Source organism: Odontesthes bonariensis, chromosome 5, assembly GCF_027942865.1.
Source record: "Odontesthes bonariensis isolate fOdoBon6 chromosome 5, fOdoBon6.hap1, whole genome shotgun sequence".
NCBI classification, from domain to species: Eukaryota; Metazoa; Chordata; class Actinopteri; order Atheriniformes; family Atherinopsidae; genus Odontesthes; species Odontesthes bonariensis.
In genome coordinates this window covers 37,979,634-38,004,117 of record NC_134510.1, presented here as the reverse complement: position 1 = coordinate 38,004,117, position 24,484 = coordinate 37,979,634, and the positions used below count along the sequence as shown (strand labels likewise).

Below are 24,484 nucleotides of genomic sequence, written 5' to 3'. Positions count from 1 at the left end.
TTTAAATTATTTTCATGTTCTGGTTGTCTGTGACCAAATCCGGTAAGGAGACATAATCTGCGGTAGTGTGAGCGTCGGTGAGTGTTAATAACTGCAGTATAATCTGTCGTTTGAGTCTGTTAACTTTCTTTCTGAAAATCAGTTCTTCCTGCTTACGTTTTTATGTCGGATGATTTTTGTTTGATTCTTTAAATGACATAGTCCTGATAGGTTTGTTTCATTTGCAAACCGCTGTTTGGGGTATTTGTATATTTTTCAAATTAAAGAAAAAAAAGAAAAACTCATCCGAGCGTTTCCTGTTTTATTTTATGAGTAAACACAGCTCACCTTTTACTTGTGAACAGTATTATGGTAAATGTGGTAAATTACATTCTGTACACAGTTCAACAACTCACACATTATTTCCACTTGCCCCAGTAGCCTTCATTTTGTGGAAATGTGCAGTCAAAATGTTGGACACTAAACACAGGCAATTGTTTTACCCCTCATACCTGATTTAAAACACAACTTAATTTCTGAAAAGGGACATTTTTGTCCCCTTTTAAAACGACCTAAAAACATAATATGTTAATATTTTTTTCCACTTTTTTTTCCGTAGATCTTTTATTCCACTTCAGTTCTGATCATAACTACCAAGTTTTCAATTATTTTCAAAAATGTAACCCTTTAAATACTGGTTTATATGATGTAAACGCCAATTTCTGAAACCCCCCCCCCACAAAAAATGCTATATTTTCAATATATAGAAAGCAAAGTGGAATTTTTGAGGGGGGATAATTATAGTCTGGGATATATGTCAATGATCAGCGACAACATTGATTTTTAGGGATTTTAAATTTTTTTCCTATGTCTGATTTTAAAACAAAAAACTCCTTAATTTCTGAAAAGGGACATTTTTGTCCCATAGTCTAATGCTGTATTCATTATAATGGATGTCTATGGGAGCCGTTTCTGTAATCTGCCATTGCAGAAAAACTAAAAAGCTGTAAAAACTGATGTTGTAGCTCATCAATGACATATCCCAGACCTAATAATCCCCCATAGAATATTTCACTTTGCATTCTATATATTGAAAATACAGCAGTTTTTGTGTGTGTTTTAACAGAAATTGGTGTTTACCTCATATACACTGGTATTTAAAGGGTTAATTTTTTTGAAAATAATATAAAATTTGGTGGTTATGATCAGAACTGAAGTGGAAGAAAAGATTTCTGAAAAAAAAGTGGAAAAAAAATATTAACATGGTATTTTGGGGATCATTTTAGAAGGGGACAAAAATGTCCCCCTATCAGAGATTGGGGTTAAATGGTGAAGTCTTAACGTATTTTTTTATTTTCGTTTGGTAGGAATATTCCCTTCAGTATTAAGGCAAGGCAAGGCAATTTTATTTATAGAGCACAATTCGTACACAAGGCAATTCAAAGTGCTTCACAGCTACATAAAATCACAAGAAGTAATTAAAAATAAATATATAAAATAAAAATAAAAAACATTAAAAATTAACAACATAAAGCTTCAGTAAGGGCTGGAACACAGTTTGTGAAGAGATAAACGACATGAGGGGGAAAAACTACAGCACTAACGAAACGCTAGATATCGGTTTGTATATCTACGGTGGCCGCCTTGGCTCAAAAACTGCAGCGCTTCAAGCACGCATCGGTCTGTTTACCTCATCTACGAGGATGAGGTGAGGCTTGAAACGGCAAGCTAGCTGGCTAGCCTAGCTTCAGTGATGAAGTGCCGGTAAGAGATGGAGGACAAACGGCACTTGAAGGGGGGTCACAGTGATACACCTCCTTCTATTTTGCATCTCATGGTAGCTGTTAATTCTTACCTCTTCGCCATAAAGCAGCCGTTACGTTCTCATTAACGGCTTTAGCAAGTTAGCACGCTAGGCTAGGATAGGCTAGGCTAGGAACGTTCTCATCAACGGCTTTAGCAATTTAGCACGCTAGGCTAGGCTAGCTTCAGTGGGCTTGGGTTTCAGTGTGGTGTAACATGGCAGATGTTGCTAACTCAACACTCGGCACCACTGGAATTATATTTTGATTTACCCCGCTGAGCAACCCCCGGTCGCTGCTAAGTGGACTGGGCCTTTAAGCAAAGAGTCTGCGGGAGTAACGACCTTAAAGGTGCTGTTTCTACGAAATCGTGCGGCCCTGGAATGGAGCCAGGCGACTTGCGTGAAAGCCCCGCGGGCTCCGGGGAGTCGGACACCGCGGACTGGAGGGAGGTTACTCCCGGTGCGGAGGATGAGGAGGAGGTCAAAGCTGCCGAAACTAATGGGACAACAGCGGAGCCGGCGCTTAGGGACACCTGTGAGGAAGGTGAAAGCGAGAAACAGACAGGCGTCGGGGAACAGTTGCACAGTCCGTATGAAGAGGAGCTGGACCCCCGGATTCAGGTGTGACAACCGGCCTTTGTTTGCTCTGTTATCCGGGCAGACGTGAGAGCGCGGCGGGGTTTTCTGACTCTTTAACAGCGTCTTGGGGAGTAATTCTTAATTCTGGATTACTGTTGATTAGGCCCAACGCGAACAAGCTGATTAAATATTTAGGGCGCTTTGTGTTAATGGCATTTTATTATCATCTGTGCTAATCCTGTTGTCAGATCATAACTGATTATGCTGTCAGTGAACACACATTTGCACCTTTGTACCATAACTAATGTTGTGAATCATTTGCAGTTTATTTATTATCAGTACAAACGACTTTAGCCCAGATTCTACTTGAATACAGTGATAATTCATGATATACACGCTGTTTTTTAATGTTATTTTCTTTATTAATGATTGATTATTTCTATTTTTTTCTTCCAACAGGAAGAGTTGGAGCACCTAAATGAAGCCAGTGCAGAAATCAACAGAATAGAACTGGAATTAGATGCAAGTACACATTACTGTTCAGATAGATTCTTGCTTTTATATGAATAATATGTGTAGACTTTTCTCTGTTTAATTACAGCTGAAAGCAGATGATCTTCAGCTTTTTGGAGAGTTTGTCGAACTAAACAGTGAAACATTGTTTGAGCCTGGGTTTCAGATTGACATATTCCATGATTTTCTAACATTTAAGAACCGAAATATAATGAAATTAATTGCTAGTTGCATCCCTTGCTTAAACATACTTTGTTTTTCTGTCTTGATATGCAGATTGAATAAAAATGCTTTGATGTTGACTAAACAAGCTCATTAGAAATATGGAAAAAAGACACACCACCACTGTGTGAGTCTGTCTGTCCCCAGAAGCTGCTAATCAGTATGATAATTCTGTTTTCGGTGTATGCAAAGTACAGAGTCTGGAAAAGTGAGAGCTCTAATAATGAAAAAGATTAATAATGCTGGTACTTTTGCTCTCAGTGAATGGATTTTTTTGGCTTCCAGCTGTTCTGCTTGGTGGAATACGATGAGTCGTTCCAATGCAGATAAATCTAATCTTGTCATTTTCATGTATTAACTGTCCAGGATGCCAGATCGGGCTACCGGAAGATCCTCACAGAGTCTGCCAGGAAGCTGAATGCTCACAGCTCTCAGCTTGGGAGCTGCATAGAAAAAGCCCGGCCGTATTATGAAGCCCGGCGGCTCGCAAAAGAGGTAAAAAAAAAAAAAAAAATCACATAAATTAAGAGACTTCTGAACAGGGAAGAGAAATCTGACACAAAAAGTGTGCTGAGCTTTATTTACAGTTCATGTTTTATTTTTAGATTATTTAAAGGGATAGTTCGCCTCTTTTGACATGAAGCTGTATGACATCCCATATCAGAAACATCATTTCTGAACATCTTCTTACCCCCTGCTGCGTCCTGTGAGCAGAGTTCCAGCCTCGTTTTGGCGTTGATGAAGGTAGTCCGGCTAGTTGGCTGGGGTCCCGAAAATAAAGTGTCTTACTTATCAAAACAATATGGCGCTATTTTTGCCTCCCTTTATATCAATGCGTTCAGCCGCCTGCCGACAGCCGCACCTGTTACGGTGTTTGCTGCTCAGTCTGCACTTCGGTCTTCACGGTCTACACAGCAGGCAGTGATATGAAGGGAGAGAAAATAGGGCCAAGCGATTGTGAGGTCTGACTTTTTCCTGGAGAACGATTTTGTGATGCAAATGTATTAAGACTCTAGCATGGTTGCCGCGTCTGCTAGCGTGAGCCGTGTTGATGACGTCACGATTTCGTGCCGGCTACATATAGTGGCGCAAGTCGATGCGTCAGTAGTTGCAATTTTTCTCCGTCACAGAGGTGTCGCTGCTACGTGAAGGTTACCGCTACTCTACAACCACAAAAGTGGAGAAGAAAACAATGAAGAGCAGGAACACTGTCATTAATGATGATGCTGCTGCAGTATCTGGATGATTACATTTTTTTTAATTCAGTTAAAAGAGGTGAAGGTCTGAAGCCCCCGGCATCACCACTTGGAGTCTCTGCCCCCTTCTTTGCCTTCACGTATCTGTCCCGTAGCTTCTTCCACACATTCTTACAGAACTCTCCCTCTTTCCCCAAAGTTCTGCCCATCTCTGTGCACCAGTTTTGGGAGTTTACGTTGGTCCCTGTGCTGTTTCCCTGCAGTTTCGTACAGCTGCCTGTACAAACGCACCTCCTGACTGAGCCTGGTCTCTGATTGGTCCATCCGGTTCGTCGTTCTCGGCACAGCCGAGTTACAGAAATCGACCGGTGCACGACAACGTGCTGTGGCGCCTTTTCAAGGCAAACGCCAGGCCTGAAACGCCATTTTGACGTCACGGGTCGGCTGCGCCGTGAGCGACGCGTCAACTGTAAATCCAGCTTTACTCTGTTGAACGCATATTGTTTTGAGAAGCAAAACGCTTTATTTTTTAAACGAGGCTGGAACTCTGCTCACAGGACGCAGCAGGGGGTAAGAAGATGTTCAGAAATGATGTTGCTGATATCAAATAAATTTATTTTCTAGCACATTTCATGTCCAAAACAATTCAAAGTGCTTTACATAAAATAAAAGCATTGCAGCAGGGAGTGGAAGAAGCATTAAAAATACATAAAAGAATATAAAGAGAAACAAATAAAATCATTTAAATGAATTTAAAAACCAGCAACAGTCCAGATAAGTTCAAAGATATCGTGCAGATTTCATGCATAGACACATGAGAACAGAAATGTTTTTAACCTGGATTTAAAAATGTCTCCATTTGGTGAAAGTTTAATCTCCACTGGCAGTTTGTTCCACTTGTTTGCAGCATAACAGCTAAATGCTGCTTCTCCATGTTTAGTCTGGACTCTGGACTGGACCAGCTGACCTGAGTCCTTGGATCTCAGAGCTCTGCTGGCTTTATATTCTCTGAACAGATCACAGATTGTAAACCATCAGCAGGCTTTTAAAATCTATTCTGTGGGATATGGGATGTCATACAGCTTCATGTCAAAAGAGGCAAACTATCCCTTTAACTTGTATTGATGACGTTTAAATCTACAAATCTTGAGAATAAAGGACTAGAAATCCTTCTTTTGGTTATCTTAACTGTTGGCACATTTCCTGACCCTAATCTTGAATCAAACAGCAGACTGAGCCCCCGGCTGTGATTGAACAGCGGAGTCGTGCTCACGTCACCTTTTCCGTCTGCAGTCTGTGAAAGTTTCTGCTCTCGGTAGGCGCAGCAGGAGACCCAGAAGGCCGCTTTGAGCTACGAGAGAGCCGTTTCTATGCACACCGCTGCCAGGGAGATGGTGTACGTCGCAGAGCAAGGCCTGATGGCTGACGGCAAGAACACTCTGGATCCCACCTGGCAGGAGATGCTCAACCACGCCACCTCCAAGGTAACAGAGGAGACCAGGCCCAGGGCTGCTCGTTGAGCTGCTGTTCTGGACAAGACTGAGTTTGAAACTTAGTGGATGATCACAGGATTAGAACAAGAAGCTTGGTCAGTTCTTTTTCTACCACACGAACCGGCAGTGATGTTTTTAACTAGGGCTGGGCAACGATTAAAATGTTTAATCTAATTAATCGCATGATTTCCCTGATTAATCACGATTAATCGCATTTGTACGCAAAATCCAAAAATGAATCCAAAAGTAGTGTATAGCTTTTAGCATTTAGCTTTATTTTAAATGTGCTGCCATATGAATGAAAGGGCCATAACATTTGTTGTGCAAACACACTTTTAACATCAGCATCTTTCTGTAGTTTTTATGTAGAAGCCTCGCTCCACTGTCTGTTTCCTTGAATGACTTGCTGCTATCAGTTGTGTGTTTTGCCTTTAAGTGATATTTTAGACTGGAACTACTACGCTGAGAAGACAATTCAACTTGGCTGTGTTTACAGATGACTTTGGTTCTGTCGACTCCGCCGTCTGGAAGAACTTTAACATGAAAATGGCCGAGTAAAAGTTCCGTACCCTTCTCCATGTTTGGTGGATCCGCCGATTACTTTCTTTTCCTGTTCCACAGCAGACAGCAACAGACTTTTACAAAATAAAAGCCTGTGAGCGACAGACTTTTACAAAATAAAAGCCTGTGAGCAGCAGACTTTTACAAAATAAAAGCCTGTGAGCAACAGACTTTTACAAAATAAAAGCCTGTGAGCAGCAGACTTTTACAAAATAAAAGCCTGTGAGCAGCAGACTTTTACAAAATAAAAGCCTGTGAACAGCAGACTTTGACAAAATAAAAGCCTGTGAGCAACAGACTTTTACTAAATAAAGGCACAAAAGCCTTTAATGGAAAATTAAATATATATATATTTTAAATAAACATTTAAACCACTTTTAAATTAATATATATATATATATAGATTTTACTTTAAAAAAAATTCGCCCAGCCCTATTTTTAATGTCATCAAACCGCACATTCACCGTGGAAGCTGCATCTCTTTTATGAGTTCTGAATGAAGCGCCTGTCCAACAGCCTGCGTGTGTGTGTGTGTGTGTGTGTTCGGCAGGTGAATGAAGCCGAGGAGGAGCGCCTGCGCAGCGAGAGGGAGCACATGCGCGTCACGCACGCCTGCCAGGAGGCCGAGGCTCGAGTGCAGATGCTGCAGAAGTCCCTGAAAAGAGTCATCGTCAAGTCCAAACCTTACTTTGAGCTCAAGGCCCAGTTCAACCACATACTGGAGGTAATGCAGACAAAATGAGCCCCAATTAGTGTGCGAAGCACGTGGAAGACCTGCTGTTCCCATTCTTATGTGGAGCATTAGTTCCAGTTTGTGCTGTAATTATGCGTGTAAAATGTAAATGTACTTTATTTCTACAGCCCTTTACAGACAATCGTTACGAGGCACCAAAGTGCTTTACAGCAGGTAATAAATAAAGAGAAGAAGAAGTAAAAACAAATATAAAAATTAAAAAAATTTAATTAATTAAAAAAATTAATTAATTAAATAAAAACAATAAAAGAACAGTGAAAGCAATAAAATACAACAAAATTGAATAAGATAAGATAAAAGTGTCCTCATGCTACTGGGTATTAAAGCCATCCTAAATAAGCAGGTTTTTAGCCCAGATGTGAAGAGGCCCAGGTCAGAAATAAGACGCAGCTGGACGGGGGGCTTATTCCAGAGCCTGGGGGCAGCTTTGGGAAAAGGCTCGCTCACCCCAGGGTTTGTATTCTGACCTGGGCACTTCCAGCAGAAACTGATCTGCTGACCTCAGAGCTCTACCAGGACTGTTAAAAGCTCAGATAAATACGACGGGGCGAGGCCGTTAAGAGCTTTAAAAACCAACATTAAAAGTTTAAAATCAGTTCTGTAAAGGACAGGAAGCCGATGGAGGGAGTTAAGAACAGGAGTGATGTGCACACGTCTGTTGGTGTTGGTTAAAGACGGGCAGCAGCGTTCTGCACCAGCTGAAGGCGGCTGAGAGAAGACTGGGAGACGCCCACATAAAGAGCATTAAAACAGTCTGACCTTGAACTTATTAGGGCATGGATGGCTTTCTCAAGGTCATGACCACTTAAAAACATTTTAACTTTGGCCAGGAGACGCAGCTGGAAAAAACTAGTCCTGACGACATTGTTCATTAGTTTGTCCGACCTCAGATCAAAGGTCAAAGGTCACTCCCAGATTTCTGATGGTTGAACTGAGCTTTGAAGATGAGGTGCCAAAGCCAGCCGTCACAGTGTCCACATATATGCTCTGCGGTCAAGTGTGACGGTGGTTTAAGCGGGCTGCGTTGCCAGGTTTAACAGAGCCCCCTTTAGGAAACACCATTAAGCCTTAATTAATACTTAATAAAAAATAGTTAATACTACAAAAACGCAAACTTATTAAAATACTTAATACTACAAAAACACATACTTAATAAAAATACTTAATACTACAAAAACGCATACTTAATAAAAATACTTAATACTACAAAAACGCAAACTTAATAAAAATACTTAATACTACAAAAACACACTTAATAAAAATACTTAATACTACAAAAACGCAAACTTAATAAAAATACTTAATACTACAAAAACACACTTAATAAAAATACTTAATACTACAAAAACACACTTAATAAAAATACTTAATACTACAAAAACGCAAACTTAATAAAAATACTTAATACTACAAAAACACAAACTTAATAAAAATACTTAATACTACAAAAACACACTTAATAAAAATACTTAATACTACAAAAACGCATACTTAATAAAAATACTTAATACTACAAAAACGCAAACTTAATAAAAATACTTAAAGCTATGGTAGGTAATCCTAGAGAGCTAGCAAGAGAGCTAGCAAGATTCGAAAGTGTCCACTCCTCTAAGCTCCACCCCCCCCTCCCCATTCCGTCAGTGCTTCATCCAAAGCCGGTGGAACCGCATGCGCACATGGAGCAGGGAGCCGGCAGAGGGGGGGCGTAGGCAGAAAGCAGAGGCATCTGATTGGTTTTTTGTAGGCGACCAATCCGAGATCAGCGTCCCGCTGATCTCGGATTGGTCAGCTTTTTCTCAGTCCTGCAGCTGCCACAGAGGTCTGATTATTTTCGTCCCTTTTTCTAAATACATCTTGTATAGATTTCTCTCAGGATAGACGGACCATTTCACCCAGTATTACAAAATGTGTTTCTGATCAGGATTACCTACCATGTCTTTAATACTACAAAAACACACTTAATAAAAATACTTAATACTACAAAAACACACTTAATAAAAATACTTAATACTACAAAAACGCAAACTTAATAAAAATACTTAATACTACAAAAACACACTTAATAAAAATAGTTAATACTACAAAAACACACTTAATAAAAATACTTAATACTACAAAAACGCAAACTTAATAAAAACACTTAATAGAAATACTTAATACTGTGCAGTATTCGCTGTGTGTTATTTGAATAAAATGTATTGTTATAAGATACTATGCGAGTGCGAGCCGCCAATTATTTGATTATTCTATTTTTATTATATAACAATTATATATTATATAACTGTTGTTGTTGTTAATATACAATCATTGTAAATATTTATAATTTTTTTGAGCTACTTGACTTATTTGAATTTCCCCCATTGGGGGATGAATAAAGTATTTTTCTATTCTATTAAAGCTTGAGGAGCCGCATGTGGCTCGCGAGCTTCTTATTGATTTACCAGAGGATACTGAATGTTTTTTAGAATCAAATGAACTGTGAAAGGGATGATGGGAAGGTGACGGTTACTTTGTGTGACTCTAGGAGCACAAAACCAAAGTGCTGCAGCTGGAGCAGCAAGTCTCCAAAGTGAAGACCCGCTACTCCATCGCGCTGAGAAACCTGGAGCAGATCAGCGAGCAGATCCACGCCCAGAGGGGCGGCGGCCCGGCCTCCGTCTGCGGCGGGCGGAGCCCCCCCGTCGGAGCCGAGTCGGACGCCAGGGTCCCGGAGGAAGGCGGGGCCTGCGGTGGCAGTTCGGTGGGGAAAGATCGAGCGGATGCCGCCATCGATCTGGTGGAGCGGTACAAGGAGACGGAGAACGAGAAGGAGCGGGAGCGGGCCGGCTCGGATTCCCTCTCCGTCTTCAGCCTGCAGACCATCGCCTCCGACCTGGAGAAGTACGACTCCATCGAGCACCTCGGGGACCTCAGCGACGTGGGCAGCGTGACGGGGGACGAGGGGGAGAAGGGGGGAGTGGTGGCGGCCAGTAAAAGAGACAAGCTGATGGAAGCGAGCGCTAAAGAGCGGCAGCAACAGTTCTACAAGCAGCACCACCGAAGCTTCAGCCTGTGAGGTGGCAGGAGGGAGGAGCTGCTGGGGACCAGGGGGAGAACAGGGGGAGAAGGGGGAGAGAACGGGGGGAGAACAGGGAGAGAACAGGGAGAGAACAGGGAGAGAACAGGGGGAGAACAGGGGGAGAACCCACAGCTGGAACCCACAGCTGGAACCCACAGCTGGAACCCACAGCTTTCATTATTTCAGGTTCCTGTTCCTTTAGCATGAGGGAGCAGCGGAGAAGCCCCCCTGGGACAGACTTATTCATAAAGAGGTCTCTTCTTACCTCTGATCTGATCTGATCCCTCCACTCCTTTCCCTCCAGTCACGTCAGGTCCGATCAGCGGCAGCTCCAAGGTCAGAGGGTCCCAGGCCTCTCCACAAAGTCAGGAAGTATGACGGAAACATTTCTCTGGCGCTGCAGAGACAACGCATCTTTAAGCCCGTTTCTCACGTGTAACATGCTGAAAGTTGCTGCTTTTCGGCAGCAGAGAACATGCTGAAAGTTGCTGCTCTTCGGCAGCAGAGAACATGCTGAAAGTTGCTGCTTTTCGGCAGCAGAGAACATGCTGAAAGTTGCTGCTTTTCGGCAGCAGAGAACATGCTGAAAGTTGCTGCTTTTCGGCAGCAGAGAACATGCTGAAAGTTGCTGCTCTTCGGCAGCAGAGAACATGCTGAAAGTTGCTGCTCTTCGGCAGCCGAGGTGTTTTTCTGCTGAAAGTTGCTGCTCTTCGGCAGCAGAAAAGGCGTTTTTTCTGCTGAAAGTTGCTGCTCTTCGGCAGCAGAGAACATGCTGAAAGTTGCTGCTTTTCGGCAGCAGAGAACATGCTGAAAGTTGCTGCTTTTCGGCAGCAGAGAACATGCTGAAAGTTGCTGCTCTTCGGCAGCAGAGAACATGCTGAAAGTTGCTGCTCTTCGGCAGCAGAGAAGGTGTTTTCTGAACATTCCTGAAGTGAGTCTGTTTCCATGCCGACAGCATGCACTCCCAGTTGGGACCCAACGAACACTGACACACTTAAAGCTCGGATGAAGAAGCTCGGCCGGGACAGTTTTTGTCTTATTTGTCTTATTGTTTACATTGAAGCGCTCCTTTTTGTTTTTGTTTGTTTTGTTTGTTGGCCTTACAAATAAAAAAGCCCTAATTTGAATTGTGCCTTGACACCGAGCAAGGTTAGCTCTCCTTCTGCCCGCTTATAAAACTATACTTACAGACCTTTTATGTTTTTTTTTTTTTAAAGGATAAATCTGAATAATCGAACTCGCCCGACACCGTTCCCAACGACACTTGAAGAGTTCTGATTTTATTTTTGTTATTTTATGTTGTCCTTTGGTTTCTAAAATACAGAACAATGACTCGAATGACTCGAATGACTTGTAATGACTTGTAATGACTTGTAAATGTGTGTAATTACTCTAAGAGCTGGAAGATACTGACATGTATAGTTATGAGCATTTTGTTGCACAGGTGTTCTGAATGCCTGCAGATGTAAATCACTGCTGTCACAGTTTAACTGAACCCCCCCCCCCCATGTGATGACTCACTCTGATGTCTTAAATATGTCTTCACCCTCTGATTGGCTTTTGTGAATTAGTCAGAATGTCACTGTTTCCTGTTATTGCATCATACTTAATTGATTAAACAGATCATACCTCCTGAAATTCACACATTTGTGATGTTGAGGGCTGGGCGAGTTAACTCGTTAATTATTTAAATATTTTATCGCGCATTAACGCAGGTTTTATTTATTTAATTTTTGGGTTTTTTAAAGTACATTTTTTTTAATTTGTTTAAATTATTATTATTATTTATTTTATTTTCAATGGTGGGGGCTTTTGTGCCTTTAATGGATAGGAAAGTTCAGAGAGACAGGAAGCAGGGGGCAGAGAGAGGGGGAACAACATGCAGCACAATGCCGTCTGATGTGAGACTTGAACCGGGGCCAGCTGCAGCGAGGACTATAGCCTCTGTACATGGGGCGCCTGCTCAACCCACTACGCCACAGACCACCCCTGTTTTATTATTTATTTTATTATTGTAAAAGTCTGTTGCTGTGGAACAGGAAAAGAAAGTAATCGGTGGATCCACCAAACATGGAGAAGGGTACAGAACTTTTACTCGGCCATTTTCATTTTAAAGTTCTTCCAGACGGCGGAGTCGACAGAACCAAAGTCATCTGTAAACACTGCCAAGTTGAACTGTCTTCTCAGCGTAGTAGTTCCAGTCTAAAATATCACTTAAAGGCAAAACACACAACTGATAGCAGCAAGTCATTCAAGGAAACAGACAGTGGAGCGAGGCTTCTACATAAAAACTACAGAAAGATGCTGATGTTAAAAGTGTGTTTGCACAACAAATGTTATGGCACTTTCATTCATATGGCAGCACATTTAAAATAAAGCTAAATGCTAAAGGCTATACACTACTTTTGGATTCATTTTTGGATTCTGCGTACAAATGCGATTAATCGTGATTAATCAGGGAAATCATGTGATTAATTAATTAGATTAAAAGTTGTAATCGTTGCCCATTCTTGGTTGATATCTGTGGGACTGAAGTGGAACGGGCTGTTCGGGGGGAGATGTCATGTCTGCCTCCCTTTAATTATTCAGCAGGTGTGTGAGGATGCTGATCACGAAGAGATGGAAGAAGAAGAAGAAGAAAAAAAAGATGGAGCGAGTCGGCGGGCTGTGATTGAGTAGATGACCAGTGGTGGGGAAAAACTGATTGCTGCTTCGCTGACTTAAGCTTCCAGAGAGCTTTGGAGGAAAAGGGCTTAGCGGCAGTCTGTTGGAGCCGCGCGGCGCCATATCTGCACCTCCACGCGCGTCGCGTTTCCTGTCGCGATGCAATTATTCCCCGCGGGGTAAATCCTCGAGCTTATCATCCGCCCAAAGCCGCTTCTTTAGATTCATTATGATATTTTGGTGTGGTGGGCGCAGACCTTGGCGTGTCTGATCTCTTAAAGGGGGGTGAGGTGGGGTGGGGGGCTGTTACGCACGGTGCGTCTCCATGACGTCGTGAATTAGCTCAAGATTGTAGAGGGGGAGAGAAAAAAGGAGGGGAGAGCGGTGAATCGGTGCTTCGTCGTTTATGTGGACGCGTTTCTGTTCAGTGCATGTATATATATCGTTTATTTTTTATTTAACTGTCTCCATTTTTTTTTGTCATTCGTTGTCTTTTTCCACGCGTAACTGCAATATATAGAAATAACCCGACTGAGATCAAGACCCGACGTCTTGGTTTTTTTATTTTTTCTAACCTTCTGTTTACGCACGGAGCAGATTGCACATTTACTGTAGAGCCATAAAGATTACAACAGCCATACGAAAGCGTTGCACAGATGCATCTTTTTACCAAATAATCCGACAGCGGGCTTCCCTCGGCGGGTCCCACCCGGAGGACTCACTCTTATCTCGGCTGAGCGCATCCAACTCAGAGTAAGTACACACAGCTACGGCTTTGCTTCGGGGAGCTCGATGCTACTATTGCTCTAGAATCTGAGTTTTTCGACCTGATGTGTTGATAAAATGCGGATAAATGAGGACAGATGGCATAATTCGCGGCTCATTCTGGATGCAGGAGGCATACATATTCCATGAGCAGCCGGGCCTGATTTGTTGTGAGTTTCTTCTTGCAGGAACCCTCGACCATCCTGTCTGCATTTAGCTTTTTTTTTTTTTTTAGATCTAAGGAAAGGATGGTGAGATTTCACGGCAGTTTCACGGCTCCGGGTTTCTCCGGCTCTCTCCGGCTTTCTCCGGCTCTTTCCGGCTCCGCGCATATGGAGGCTACAGCGGCTTGTTAATATGCTCGGCCTTCCTGCACAGGCCGTCACGGATTCCCTTGTCAACAGCCGACAAGTAACTGTGACCCTCACGTGCCAATAGTTCACGCTCAGCAGCGTTTGTGCGTAAATGTTTACACCCCGCGAGGAACCTGCCTCTGTCTGTGGTGCTGAAACGGACCCGGAGCAGCTTCCGGCGTTGCGAACACACAAGGAAGGAGGCAGCAGAGGTGGAGCCGGCTGAGGATGCACGTTGGGGGGGGGGGGTCTGCACCGTTTCTGCGCGGGGCTGAAGCCGTGATTAGGTTTCAAGCTCGAGGCTGGTTGAGGGGCTGGTTTCCTCCAGCTGGAGGAAGGAGCTGGCTTGGTGTTGGTTAGGCTGCCTCCATCCCAGCCCTCACCTACCAACGCGGTGATATATTCCTCATTTCTTTATATATTTGCAGGGAAACAGCTGCAGACATCCACTGAAACGTGTTTAAACATGGACATAAACCCAGAATCTGAGGTTAAAAACAGAGTTAGTTCAGTTGTGAGGTCCTTTATTCTCCAACACAGCCTGAACCCTCTCAGATGAGCATTTCTGTCCTTTCTTTAAAGGGACAGTTCGCCTCTTTTGACATGAAGCTGTATGACATCCCATATCAGCAACATCATTTATGAACATTTTCTTACCCCCTGCTGCATCCTGTGGGCTGGAAGTGGAGCTGAGATCTGATGAGAAGTACTGGGAGCTCGTTCGCTCCAACACCTCTGATCCTGAGTGTGAACGCTTCCTCCAGTTGCTCAGCTGTATTACCCGCTGGTCCCGTCCTGAACTGGCTGACATGGTTGGTACTGATAGGCTGCAGCATGCTGTGACCCTCGCTCCCCAGCAGGAGTACTTAGTAGGGATGGGAATCGAAAACCGGTTTTTGTTGAAAACCAGTTCCCTGTGTTTCAATTCCTTGGAATCGTTTGGCGATTTTGCAAACGATTCCCTTATCGATTCCATCGATTCCAGAATGACGTCACCACGCAACGTTGCGTGGCGAGTCCGGCGCAGCCAGCAGTAAACATGGCGCCCAAGCGGTACAAACGCTCGAAAGTTTGATTACACATCCAAAAAAAGACGACAACAGGGCAACTTGCAAAGTAAATATTTCACCAAAGGGAGGAAATACTACCAACATGCAATAACTATGAATGAATGTCGCGTTTTCGATCCGCTCCGGACTAACGTTGGTGAATCTGAACCCAGCAACGTTAGCAATGTTAGCATGTCCTCTGCTAACACTGCAGGTAACTAACTAACAAACAAACACTGCCTATCATGTTAGCGCCATTTGCCTGATTGTAAAAGCTGCTGTTAGTAACGGTTAAGGTTAAATGAATGCCTTCTCAGGCATTACATTTAGATGAAATCATGAGAGACAGAGCCTGACTGGCTCAGAGCCAGAGGCTGGTGGTACTACCCCCAGTTCACCTCTACCTCCAGCTTCTCCTTTCACCAGAGCAGGGAGAGTTCAATTACCCAGGCCAGGATAGACCAATGTGGACCTCAGCGTTGTTGGGTTTGTGAGGTCATGACTCGCGTTACTTCTAAACTAAACAAAGTTGATGCTGATCGATCGGTTTGTTGTCCTTTTTCTCCAAATGAGAATCGATAAGGGAACCGACAAAGAACCGAATCGTTACGCAGAATCGAAAATGGAATTGTAAAAACCTTATCAATTCCCATCCCTAGTACTTAGTGTGGGGAAAAGGACCTGCTGGTGCCCCTGTTTCACCCGGGAGTACCATCATTGTGGAGCCCACCTTTTCCCGTTCTGCCCCCAAAGGGATCATTGTTGGTCGGGTTGTGGCTCCCATGTGGGGTGACCTTTGGGCGCCAATGAAAATTCTCAACCCGACTGAGTCCTGTCACACTGCGCAGAAATGCAAAGGTGGCTTTTTTTTTTGCCATGTGTTGCTGTGGAGGATCTCCCTGTCTCCCAGGGTGTGAGTCCGCTCAGGCTTGACTGACATTGACACTGACAGCTGTGAATGGAAAGAACGTCTGGCCGATCTTGTTATTTCATACCAGGATGTGTTGGATTGTGGAGAGGCAAAAGAGTTTGTGCATCGTTTTCACTTGACCGATGAGCGCCCCTTCCGGCTACCATATCGCCGTATCCCTCCAGCATGTTATCACAAACTGAGGGTGGTGCTGTCTGAGATGGAGTTAAAGGGTATCATTAGTAAGTCTGTCGGTGAATCTGCCTCTCCACTAGTCCTTGTCTGGAAAAAGTCTGGGGACTTGAGAGTTCCAGCCTCGTTTTGGCGTTGACGAAGGTAGTCTGGCTAGTTGGCTGGGGTTTAAAAAATAAAGCGTTTTGCTTCTCAGAACAATATGCGTTCAAAAGAGTAATACATTTGCATCACAAAATGGTTCTCCAGGAAAAAGTCAGACCTCACAATCGCTTGGCCCTATTTTCTCTCCCTTCGTATCACTGCCTGCTGTGTAGGCCGTGTTTACTGCAGACCGAGCAATAAACACCGTAACAGGTGCAGCTGTCGGCAGGCGGCAGCAGGCAGTGATACAAAGGGAGAGAAAATAGGGCCAAGAGATTGTGAGGTCTGACTTTTTCCTGGAGAACGGTTTCTGCTGGGAATAAGATGTTCTGTGTGGACACAACACTGGTTCATCCCTTGAGTTAGGAGCCTTTTTCCTGCCTGAATGGTTCATAGGTCAGAGTTAAGTGGCTTAATGAAGAAATAATGGAAAAAGAAAAACTCTGAAAGAGCTTTAGGAAGCTGCAGAACTGTTGTTAAGGACACTTTAAGCTAACGAGGAGTGTCTTCAGACTTCTACACAGTTGTAGTTTGCTTTTGTGTGGCTCAGTGGGAGATGTTGTTATTAATGACTCTTGTTGGGCTCTTTTTTTCCCCCGTTTCTCTTCCCTCCTTCACAAACAGCACATGCTGCACACTGACAGCAAACACCCATCTAACACTCGGTGTGTGGTGGTGTCTACCTCCTGCACTCTGTCAGTGAACTCTAAATATACTCTGAGTAATGCTAATGAAGCATCCAGCAGGGTCTGTCTGTCCTGCACAGGCTTGCCCTGCAGCCGTCTGTCTCCCTCACTGTAGTGCTTAGTTATAGTCCCCAAACCCACCCAAAAACACCATAACCCACCCACACCCCCCCAAAAACACTCCAACCCCCCCCCAAAACACCTCAAACCCCCCCAAAATCCCCCCAAACCCACCCAAAAACACCCTAACCCACCTCAAACCCCCCCCAAAACACTCCAACCCTCCCCAAAAACACCCCAAACCCACCCAGAAACACCCCACACCCACCCAAAAACACCCCAAACCCATCCAAACCCATCCAAACCCACCCAAAAACACCCTAACCCACCTCTAACCCCCCCAAAAACACCCCAAACCCCCCCAGAAACACCCCACACCCACCCAAAAACAACCCAAACCCATCCAAACCCACCCAAAAACACCCCAAACCCACTCCAAACCCCCCCAAAAACACCCCACACCCACCCAAAAACACCCCAAACCCACTCCAAACGCCCCCAAAAACACCCCAAACCCACCCAGAAACACCACACACCCTCATAAACTGCAAATGAGCAGCCATGTTTTGTGTGTTTATAGTTGATGCAGTTATGTGTGAGTGTGAGTACTTTGTCATTGCACACTTGTTCATGGAGGCTTTGTTCACTTTAGGTAGGATTATGTTAATCTAACAGTCAGCCCCTCGAACAGGACGATGTATGATTGATTTGATGTGATTTATAAAGTCACATTTCATTTGAGGAGGAGCATCATAGCCTGTTTGCAGGTAGAGGATTGCTGCATGTGGGAGAAAGTTGTTGTATAACTCCCCCCTTTCTGTGTTCCTGAGCTGCCAACTCTGATAAATGACCCAAAGTGGAAAAGATCGGGCTGAGTGCGAAGCCTGTCAGCCCCCCGCAGCCCCCTCCGGCTCCAGGCTACGTTAGCTGAGACCCAAAACTCTGACGCTCCAGTTACATTTGTGACCCGTTGTGTGTTAGAAGACATAAAAACTGACTTTTATTGCAACAAATGAGAAACTGACTTCTAGTTAAGCACAGAAAGGGCTGATAGGCTGCCTGCCTGTCAGATGGTGCGATGGTAACTTCCTGAATCTTAATGTCACGCAAACAACTTAAATAATAATAATTTTTAAAAAAAAAAAACAGATAAACCAAAAGCTAGCATCTTACATTGCAAGGAAGTCCAAGTGGTAGGTGCATACAAGTATCTAGGAACAACACTGTACTCTCATATTGTCACGTGTGGTGTAGAAGGGGAGGACACGGATGCGGACTTATAAAGAAAAGGGTGATTTATTAACAAAAAACAAAGTATCAACATAAAACGCGGCAGAGCCGGAGAAAAACGAAGCTATAAACAAAACAAAAGAACAAGGACATGGCATGGAATAAATACTTAGCTTGGACGAAAACTTGGCGTGGAAACATGACGTGGAAACTAACAGCAACACAGTAACAGTACCAGTGACATCAACAAAGATCCGGCAAAACTGAAAGGGGAGGCAGGAAACTAAATAGGGAGTGAGAGTGATTGGGGAGTGAGTGCAGCTGAGGGAAAAAACACAGGTGAAGTGAGTGAACTAATAAACAGAGTGCAGGGAAACTAAAGCATGGCAAAAACTAAAGATGGACTGAAAACAAACGCATAACTTAAACATGAAAACTAAAAACAAGAGTCTCTGGGCGTGACACATATTTGGTTGGATGCCCTCTTTAGGTGCTGTTGTTGAAAGATAGAAGCCCTTTTATTAGGATTTGGCTCTTTTTGTATTCAATTCAATTCATTTTTATTTATATAGCGCAAAATACAACAAATGTCATCTCAAGGCACTCAAATAATAAAGTCCAATTCAAGCCAATTGGAATTCAATTCATTGTAATCACAATTATTCATAAAATAATCCAATTTATTTATATAGAGCCAATTCAAAAAGAATGTGTTAGCTAAGGAAACCAACAGATTGCACCGAAACTTGTCTCAGTCCAACATACTAAGTCCAATAAGTCCATATACTTATGAGCCATAACATAATGACTACTCGCCAAATATGATATGGTTCAGCAGTGACAGGAACATGGACATTAGTAACGGATCTATTGGGTCCTGTGGGTTATGGGGTGACATGTTTGTAGAAGAAGTGCAAAGTAAGAGTGAGTTTGGTGTGTTTAGCAGGCGTTCTCTGATTCAGGCAACCATAGGCAGCCAATTTAAGTTGAATAAGTAATGGAGTGACATGCGTCCTTTTTGGTTGATCAAACGCCATCTGAAGGGGTTTCAGTGTTCATGCTGGGAGAGATAACCACGGGTTGGGTGACACTCTGAGTTAGTGTCACTCAGTGGGGTCACATGGCACTGAAAGGATCGGATTATTGGCTAAATTACAATAAGATTGAGTTCTTAATCTGACAAGAAATGGGATCGGATCGGATTAAGACCCCGAGATAACTCGGTTTAAAGTCAAATGAAACTTGCTGAAGCACGTGGTGAATTAGACTTTGCGTTCTGCGCATGCTCCAGATTTTTATTTATTTTTTTATTCTTTAATTATTTTGGGGGGCTTTATTAGATAGGACAGTGTAGAGCAATGATACTCACTATTTTTTTCACAAGAGCCACATTGACAGCAAAATCAAGGAAAGAGCCACTTTTACCACAACATACTAAAGTCCCCTTTTGTAAATGTGCATTTCTACATATAAAACATCCCACAAAAAAGGAAACAACACAGCCAATGCATTTTCAATTAAGACCACATTTACCTTTATACTGGGATGAGCGGAAGCTGGCGTGCATGTCCTCGACTTTCTTCATGTTGTATTTGTAGTTTGTTGTTGTAATCATAGTGACACATTCAGGATGAGCATGGTTTTTGTGCTGGTTTTTGTGCTGGTTTTTGCCCTTTTTTAATTAAAAACCGATCCATTGTGCCTGCATCTCGCGCTGGCTAAAGGAGCTAGCGTGCTCTGCGGTCAAGTGTGACGGTGGTTTAAGCGGGCTGCGTTGCCAGGTTTAACAAAGCCCCCTTTAGGAAACACCATTAAGCCTTAATTAATACTTAATGAAAATACTTAATACTACGAAAATGCAAACTTAATAAAAAATACTTAATACTGTGCAGTATTCGCTGTGTGTTATTTAAAAAAATGTATTGTTATTGTTACCATATTGTTATAAGCTACTATGTGAGTGCGAGCCGCCAATTAAAGCTTGAGGAGCCGCGCAGTGAGTATGGCTGTGTTCGAAACTGCCTACTTCTCCTACTTCTCCTACTAACTTTAACTTTTTTTAAGTTCCCGGATGCATACTAGATTCTCTGAAATGTTGGGTATGCATCATGAGGTTACTACTCATACTCAAACTACCCAAGATGCAACGTAACGTGACGTCGTCGATCATCATTTCCTGTCAAAACGGCAGTTTCAAGCTAGCTACAACGAGGGTAGGTTCACTTCCTGTTTTCAAAACAAAAGCCCCAATTGTATCGTAATGGCTTTCCCTATGATAAAAGGCAACGGGTATTTTATTTTGTGAAAATAACAGGAAGTGCGTTGCTCACTGCGGCTAGCTTTAGTAGCGCCGAATTCGTGGGAACTAAATTGTAAACAGCCGGTATTTTGTCAGGTTTTCAACACGTTGGGGATCTAAACGACTACTTTCTCGCCTGAAAATGTTTCAAATGTTGCTAAAGTTTACAGAGTTTAGAGCTTAAGTGAAATCAGCTTCAGGCCGGCTGATTTCGGCTCAGGCAGGAGCAAAATGCATTGTGGGTAAACGCTCTGCATACTGTCTGATCCATGAGTATGGAGTATGCAAGTATGTAGTATGTAGTAGGCAGTTTCGAACACAGCCCATCTCTGGTGTAGAGAGACAGGAAGCAGGAGGCAGAGAGAGGGGGAACAACACACAGCAAAGGGCCGTCTGATGCGGGATTTGAACATTTGCGCTCAAGATTTTTTTTCCCGGGGTCGTGACCCGGAAGTCAAAGGAGACGATATTCCTGTTGTTGTCGTCGTCAGAAAGAAACAAACAACGCGATGGAGAATGCTCCGTGGGGCATCGAGTTTGTGCAACAAGCAGCTCATCACAGACCAAATGTAGAGGGACGTAGCTTCATCTGGCTCTGCGTTCTCCATCTTTCTCCAATGCCTGAGTTTGTTTTTGTTGTTGGTGGTGAAGAGGTCAACAGGAAGTGGCTCTATTAGCAACAGCTGGAATGGGTACAGCGCCACCTATCATACCGGGGTATGACACGCTTTGTGCCTCTGATCCCATTCATTCACCGCCAGATATCCAAGGAGAATTACCCTTGCTCAGCTCATTCTGATTGTAATTTAGCCAATAATCCGATCCCTTCAGTACCATGTGACCCCACTGAGTGAGCTGGTCGTCAGTCATCACATCCAAGCTTCCAGCTACCTTGCGGAGAGAGATGAGGAGACAAAAAGGCAAAATGTGGAGTATAAGGAAGGTAAATGACCATGAAAGAATGCCCTGTGAGGTGGGAGAGAGTCGGTGTTGGACGCATTGGTTTACTGTTGATGAGTGCTGAAGAAGGTCTATGAAAAAGGCCCAAAACACTCACCTGTCAGAAAGTGTTAGGTTTAGGAAGCGGAGACCGGAACAAACCACTCAGGCTGATGCTCCTTCTTACTGGAGGTGTCACAAAAAGGGTAAATCACCACGATTATGACGCTCTGAGAGGAAAAACGTACAGAAATATTAATAAGTTGAGAGCTTTATCATATCACCGGCTTGTGCAGAATTAGCCAGGATCCAGTCATGAGGAAAGTTGTCAGTGTGATTAATTCGCAGTTTATCATGAACCGAATTACTTGATGATTTAATAATCCAGGAATCCTCAGTCCCATTAGCTGTTCCAGGAAAGACTCGGCGTCCCTGCAGCTCCTCTAACGACACTCTACCAGTTCTCCCCAATATTTTCCTGTTTTTGACCTGAAGAAAAGGTTTATTTTTTTATTATTAGTTTAGTTTTTACCGCAAAATATCTGCTTCCAGCCATCCAAACATCCAAAGCTGAGCGCGGACCTTGTGTATACACTGGAAAAAAATGCCCCTCCAAAAATAAGTAAAAAAAACAACAAATACGAGACGTTTTTGCTTGAAATAAGCAAAACAATCTGCCAATGGAACTAGTGAAAATCGGCTTGTCGAGATTTCTTGAAATAATATGTGATATTTGGGACTTTTGAGATAAAAGTGATCTTGAAATTAGCTTAAAAACCTCTTCAAATGTAAAAAAAAAAAGCTTGTTTCATATGATATGTGACTCAAAACAATTTGTTTTCAACACTTTTTCACTTAATAAGATATTCCAGATGTATTGTCTTAAAACAAGTCCCTATATCTGGCTGAAATAATACTTGTTAGGCAGTTGTCTTATATTAAGTGTAATGAGATATTTTGACTAGAAATGAGACAAATATACTTGGTAAGACTTTGATTTTTTCCAGTGTGGGGTCCCTGCTTGTGGAAACGCTGACTCTCCCGTCAGCCGAGCTGTCTGCACACAGATGCAGAAGGAGAGCCGACTCATCATGCAGCTCACTCATTCTGTGCACAGAAAGGGATTTTTTTTCACATTAAAAATGACTGCGGAGCATTCACTCTGATTTATTATTTTTTCTCCAGCCCGTCTCTGTGTCCCCTCTTTCCTAATTTCCCCCGCTCACTCGCTGTTTTTTCTCTCTTTCAGATCCAGAAATGGCACGACCGTTGTTTCTGATCATCCTCTGCGCTCTCCCGTCTCTTGTTGTGCCCATACATAATTCATCAACTGGAGGTAATTTGTGCGCGTTCGTGACAGGGAATGTGCAGGAATCAAGTCTATGAGTGTCTGTTTACAATGTGCATTAATGGACGGCAGGAGCTGTGCAGAGACTGCTGAGTGACCTGAATGGAACGCTGTAATCTGTGCAGGCTCAGTCAGACCCATAAGGCTTCCTGTGGCTGTGATATATCTGCATTATCAGGACATTAATCCCTCAGTCCTCATAACGTCCTTCTGTCTCCATTCCTTTCCGTTCAGGCTGTGCCATCATCCGGCCTCCCAGAGATGGGGGGATACGCTACAGAGGCCTGACGCAGGAACAGGTACGGAGGAGGCGGTTCAGAACGTCTGCTGAGCGCTGCTTCGTGCAAACGGGGATTTATTTTAAGGCTAATGATTAAATCAGGCAGTAATACCTTTAATGATGCATGTGAGACTCAAACAGCTGTGTTTATTGGTGAGAGGAAAGTTTAGACTTCAGACACTAGTTCAGTCCTTGTTCCCCACAGGCTCATAAAAAACGCCATCTCACACGACAGTTTTTGCTCGATCAGCTATCAGGTAGCGTGATTATTCCAGCGGCGAGCTGAGGTGGGAAAGATTAAAGGCAATTCATAAGGTCCAAAGGTCTTTGTTTTCAGGAATTTGTGTTCAAGTCGGGCCGATTACAACTAGGGCTGAGCAACGATTAAAATGTTTAATCTAATTAATCACATGATTTCCCTGATTAATCACGATTAATCGCATTTGTACGCAGAATCCAAAAATGAATCCAAAAGTAATGTATCGCCTTTAGCATTTAGTTTTATTTTAAATGTGCTGCCATATGAATGAAAGTGCCAACTTTCTTTTCCGGTTCCACAGCAGATAGCAACAGACTTTTACAAGAATAAAATAAATAATAAAACTTGCGTTAATGCGCGATAAAGTATTTATCGACGTTAAATAATTAACGATTTAACGCGATAATAACGAGTTAACTCGCCCAGCCCTAAATTAATCACATGAGTTTCCTGATTAATCGCGATTAATCGCATTTGTACGTAAAAATCCAAAAATGAATCCAAAAGTAGTGTATAGCTTTTAGCATTTAGTTTTATTTTAAATGTGAATGAAAATGAATGAAAGTAAATGCAGGAGTTTTTAAAAAAATTTACTTTGAAATACATGCTTTTATGTTGAAACAAGTAAAACAGGAAGTAGCGCTGGTTAACTCTGTGAGTTTCACACCTATAGCGGTGATGTTTCCTGCTAGTTTATCTTTATTTTGCTGTAACTGTGTGAATGTGATGCATTCAACAGATTTTTACAATAATAAAACCTGTGTTAATGCTCGATAAAATATTTATCGGCGTTAAATAATTAACAAGTTAACGTGATAATAACGAGTTAACTTGCCCAGCCCTAATTACAACATCATCGGTGCTCGAGGGAATCTTTTCTTTGCATCTCCACTGAGGTCTAAAGTCCTGCAAAGATTAGCCAGATTGCTCCGCAGACGTGTGGGAACACTGGTGTTCAAAACCGCATACTTCTCCTACTACTCATACTAACTTTTTGAGTTAGTATGCGACTTTGAGTAAGCGAGAAGTTCCCGGATGCAGACTAGATTCTCCGAAATGTTGGGTATGCATCATGAGGTTACTACTCATACTCAAACTACCCAAGATGCAACATAACGTGACGTCGCCGATCGTCATTTCCTGTCAA

General features: G+C 43.0%; 2 protein-coding genes across 4 annotated transcripts in view; both read left to right on the top strand.

Annotated features, from left to right (window-relative positions):
• The first annotated feature begins 1,653 nt into the window (after nt 1-1,653).
• sh3bp5la (SH3-binding domain protein 5-like, a) lies at nt 1,654-10,214 on the top strand. The gene is made up of 6 exons (XM_075466324.1): nt 1,654-2,404; nt 2,822-2,884; nt 3,464-3,592; nt 5,613-5,777; nt 6,898-7,071; nt 9,626-10,214. Exons 1-6 carry the CDS (start codon nt 2,165-2,167, stop codon nt 10,154-10,156), a joined length of 1,302 nt encoding a protein of 433 aa, XP_075322439.1. The 5' UTR covers nt 1,654-2,164; the 3' UTR covers nt 10,157-10,214.
• Nucleotides 10,215-12,891: 2,677 nt separating this feature from the next.
• The window catches only part of gabbr1a (gamma-aminobutyric acid (GABA) B receptor, 1a), a 180,949-nt gene continuing 169,356 nt past the window's right edge, over nt 12,892-24,484 (top strand). The window contains exons 1-3 of one of the 3 annotated variants that reach the window (XM_075466322.1): nt 12,892-13,002; nt 22,700-22,786; nt 23,033-23,097. In XM_075466322.1, coding sequence (XP_075322437.1) covers nt 22,708-22,786; nt 23,033-23,097 — 144 coding nt within the window. In that variant the 5' untranslated portion in view covers nt 12,892-13,002; nt 22,700-22,707. Of the gene's footprint in view, nt 13,003-13,185; nt 13,577-14,316; nt 14,336-22,699; nt 22,787-23,032; nt 23,098-24,484 lie in introns of those variants that run through there. The other 2 variants (XM_075466321.1, XM_075466323.1) reach the window with 2 other exon arrangements.

Bases quoted from the DNA above. Each gene is read 5' to 3' on its own strand.
- sh3bp5la (XM_075466324.1), top strand. From the start codon at position 2,165: ATGGAGCCAGGCGACTTGCGTGAAAGCCCCGCGGGCTCCGGGGAGTCG. The intron at 2,885-3,463 runs GCAAGTACACAT...TTAACTGTCCAG, and splicing joins GAATAGAACTGGAATTAGAT to GATGCCAGATCGGGCTACCG. The intron at 3,593-5,612 runs GTAAAAAAAAAA...TGCTCTCGGTAG, and splicing joins CCCGGCGGCTCGCAAAAGAG to GCGCAGCAGGAGACCCAGAA.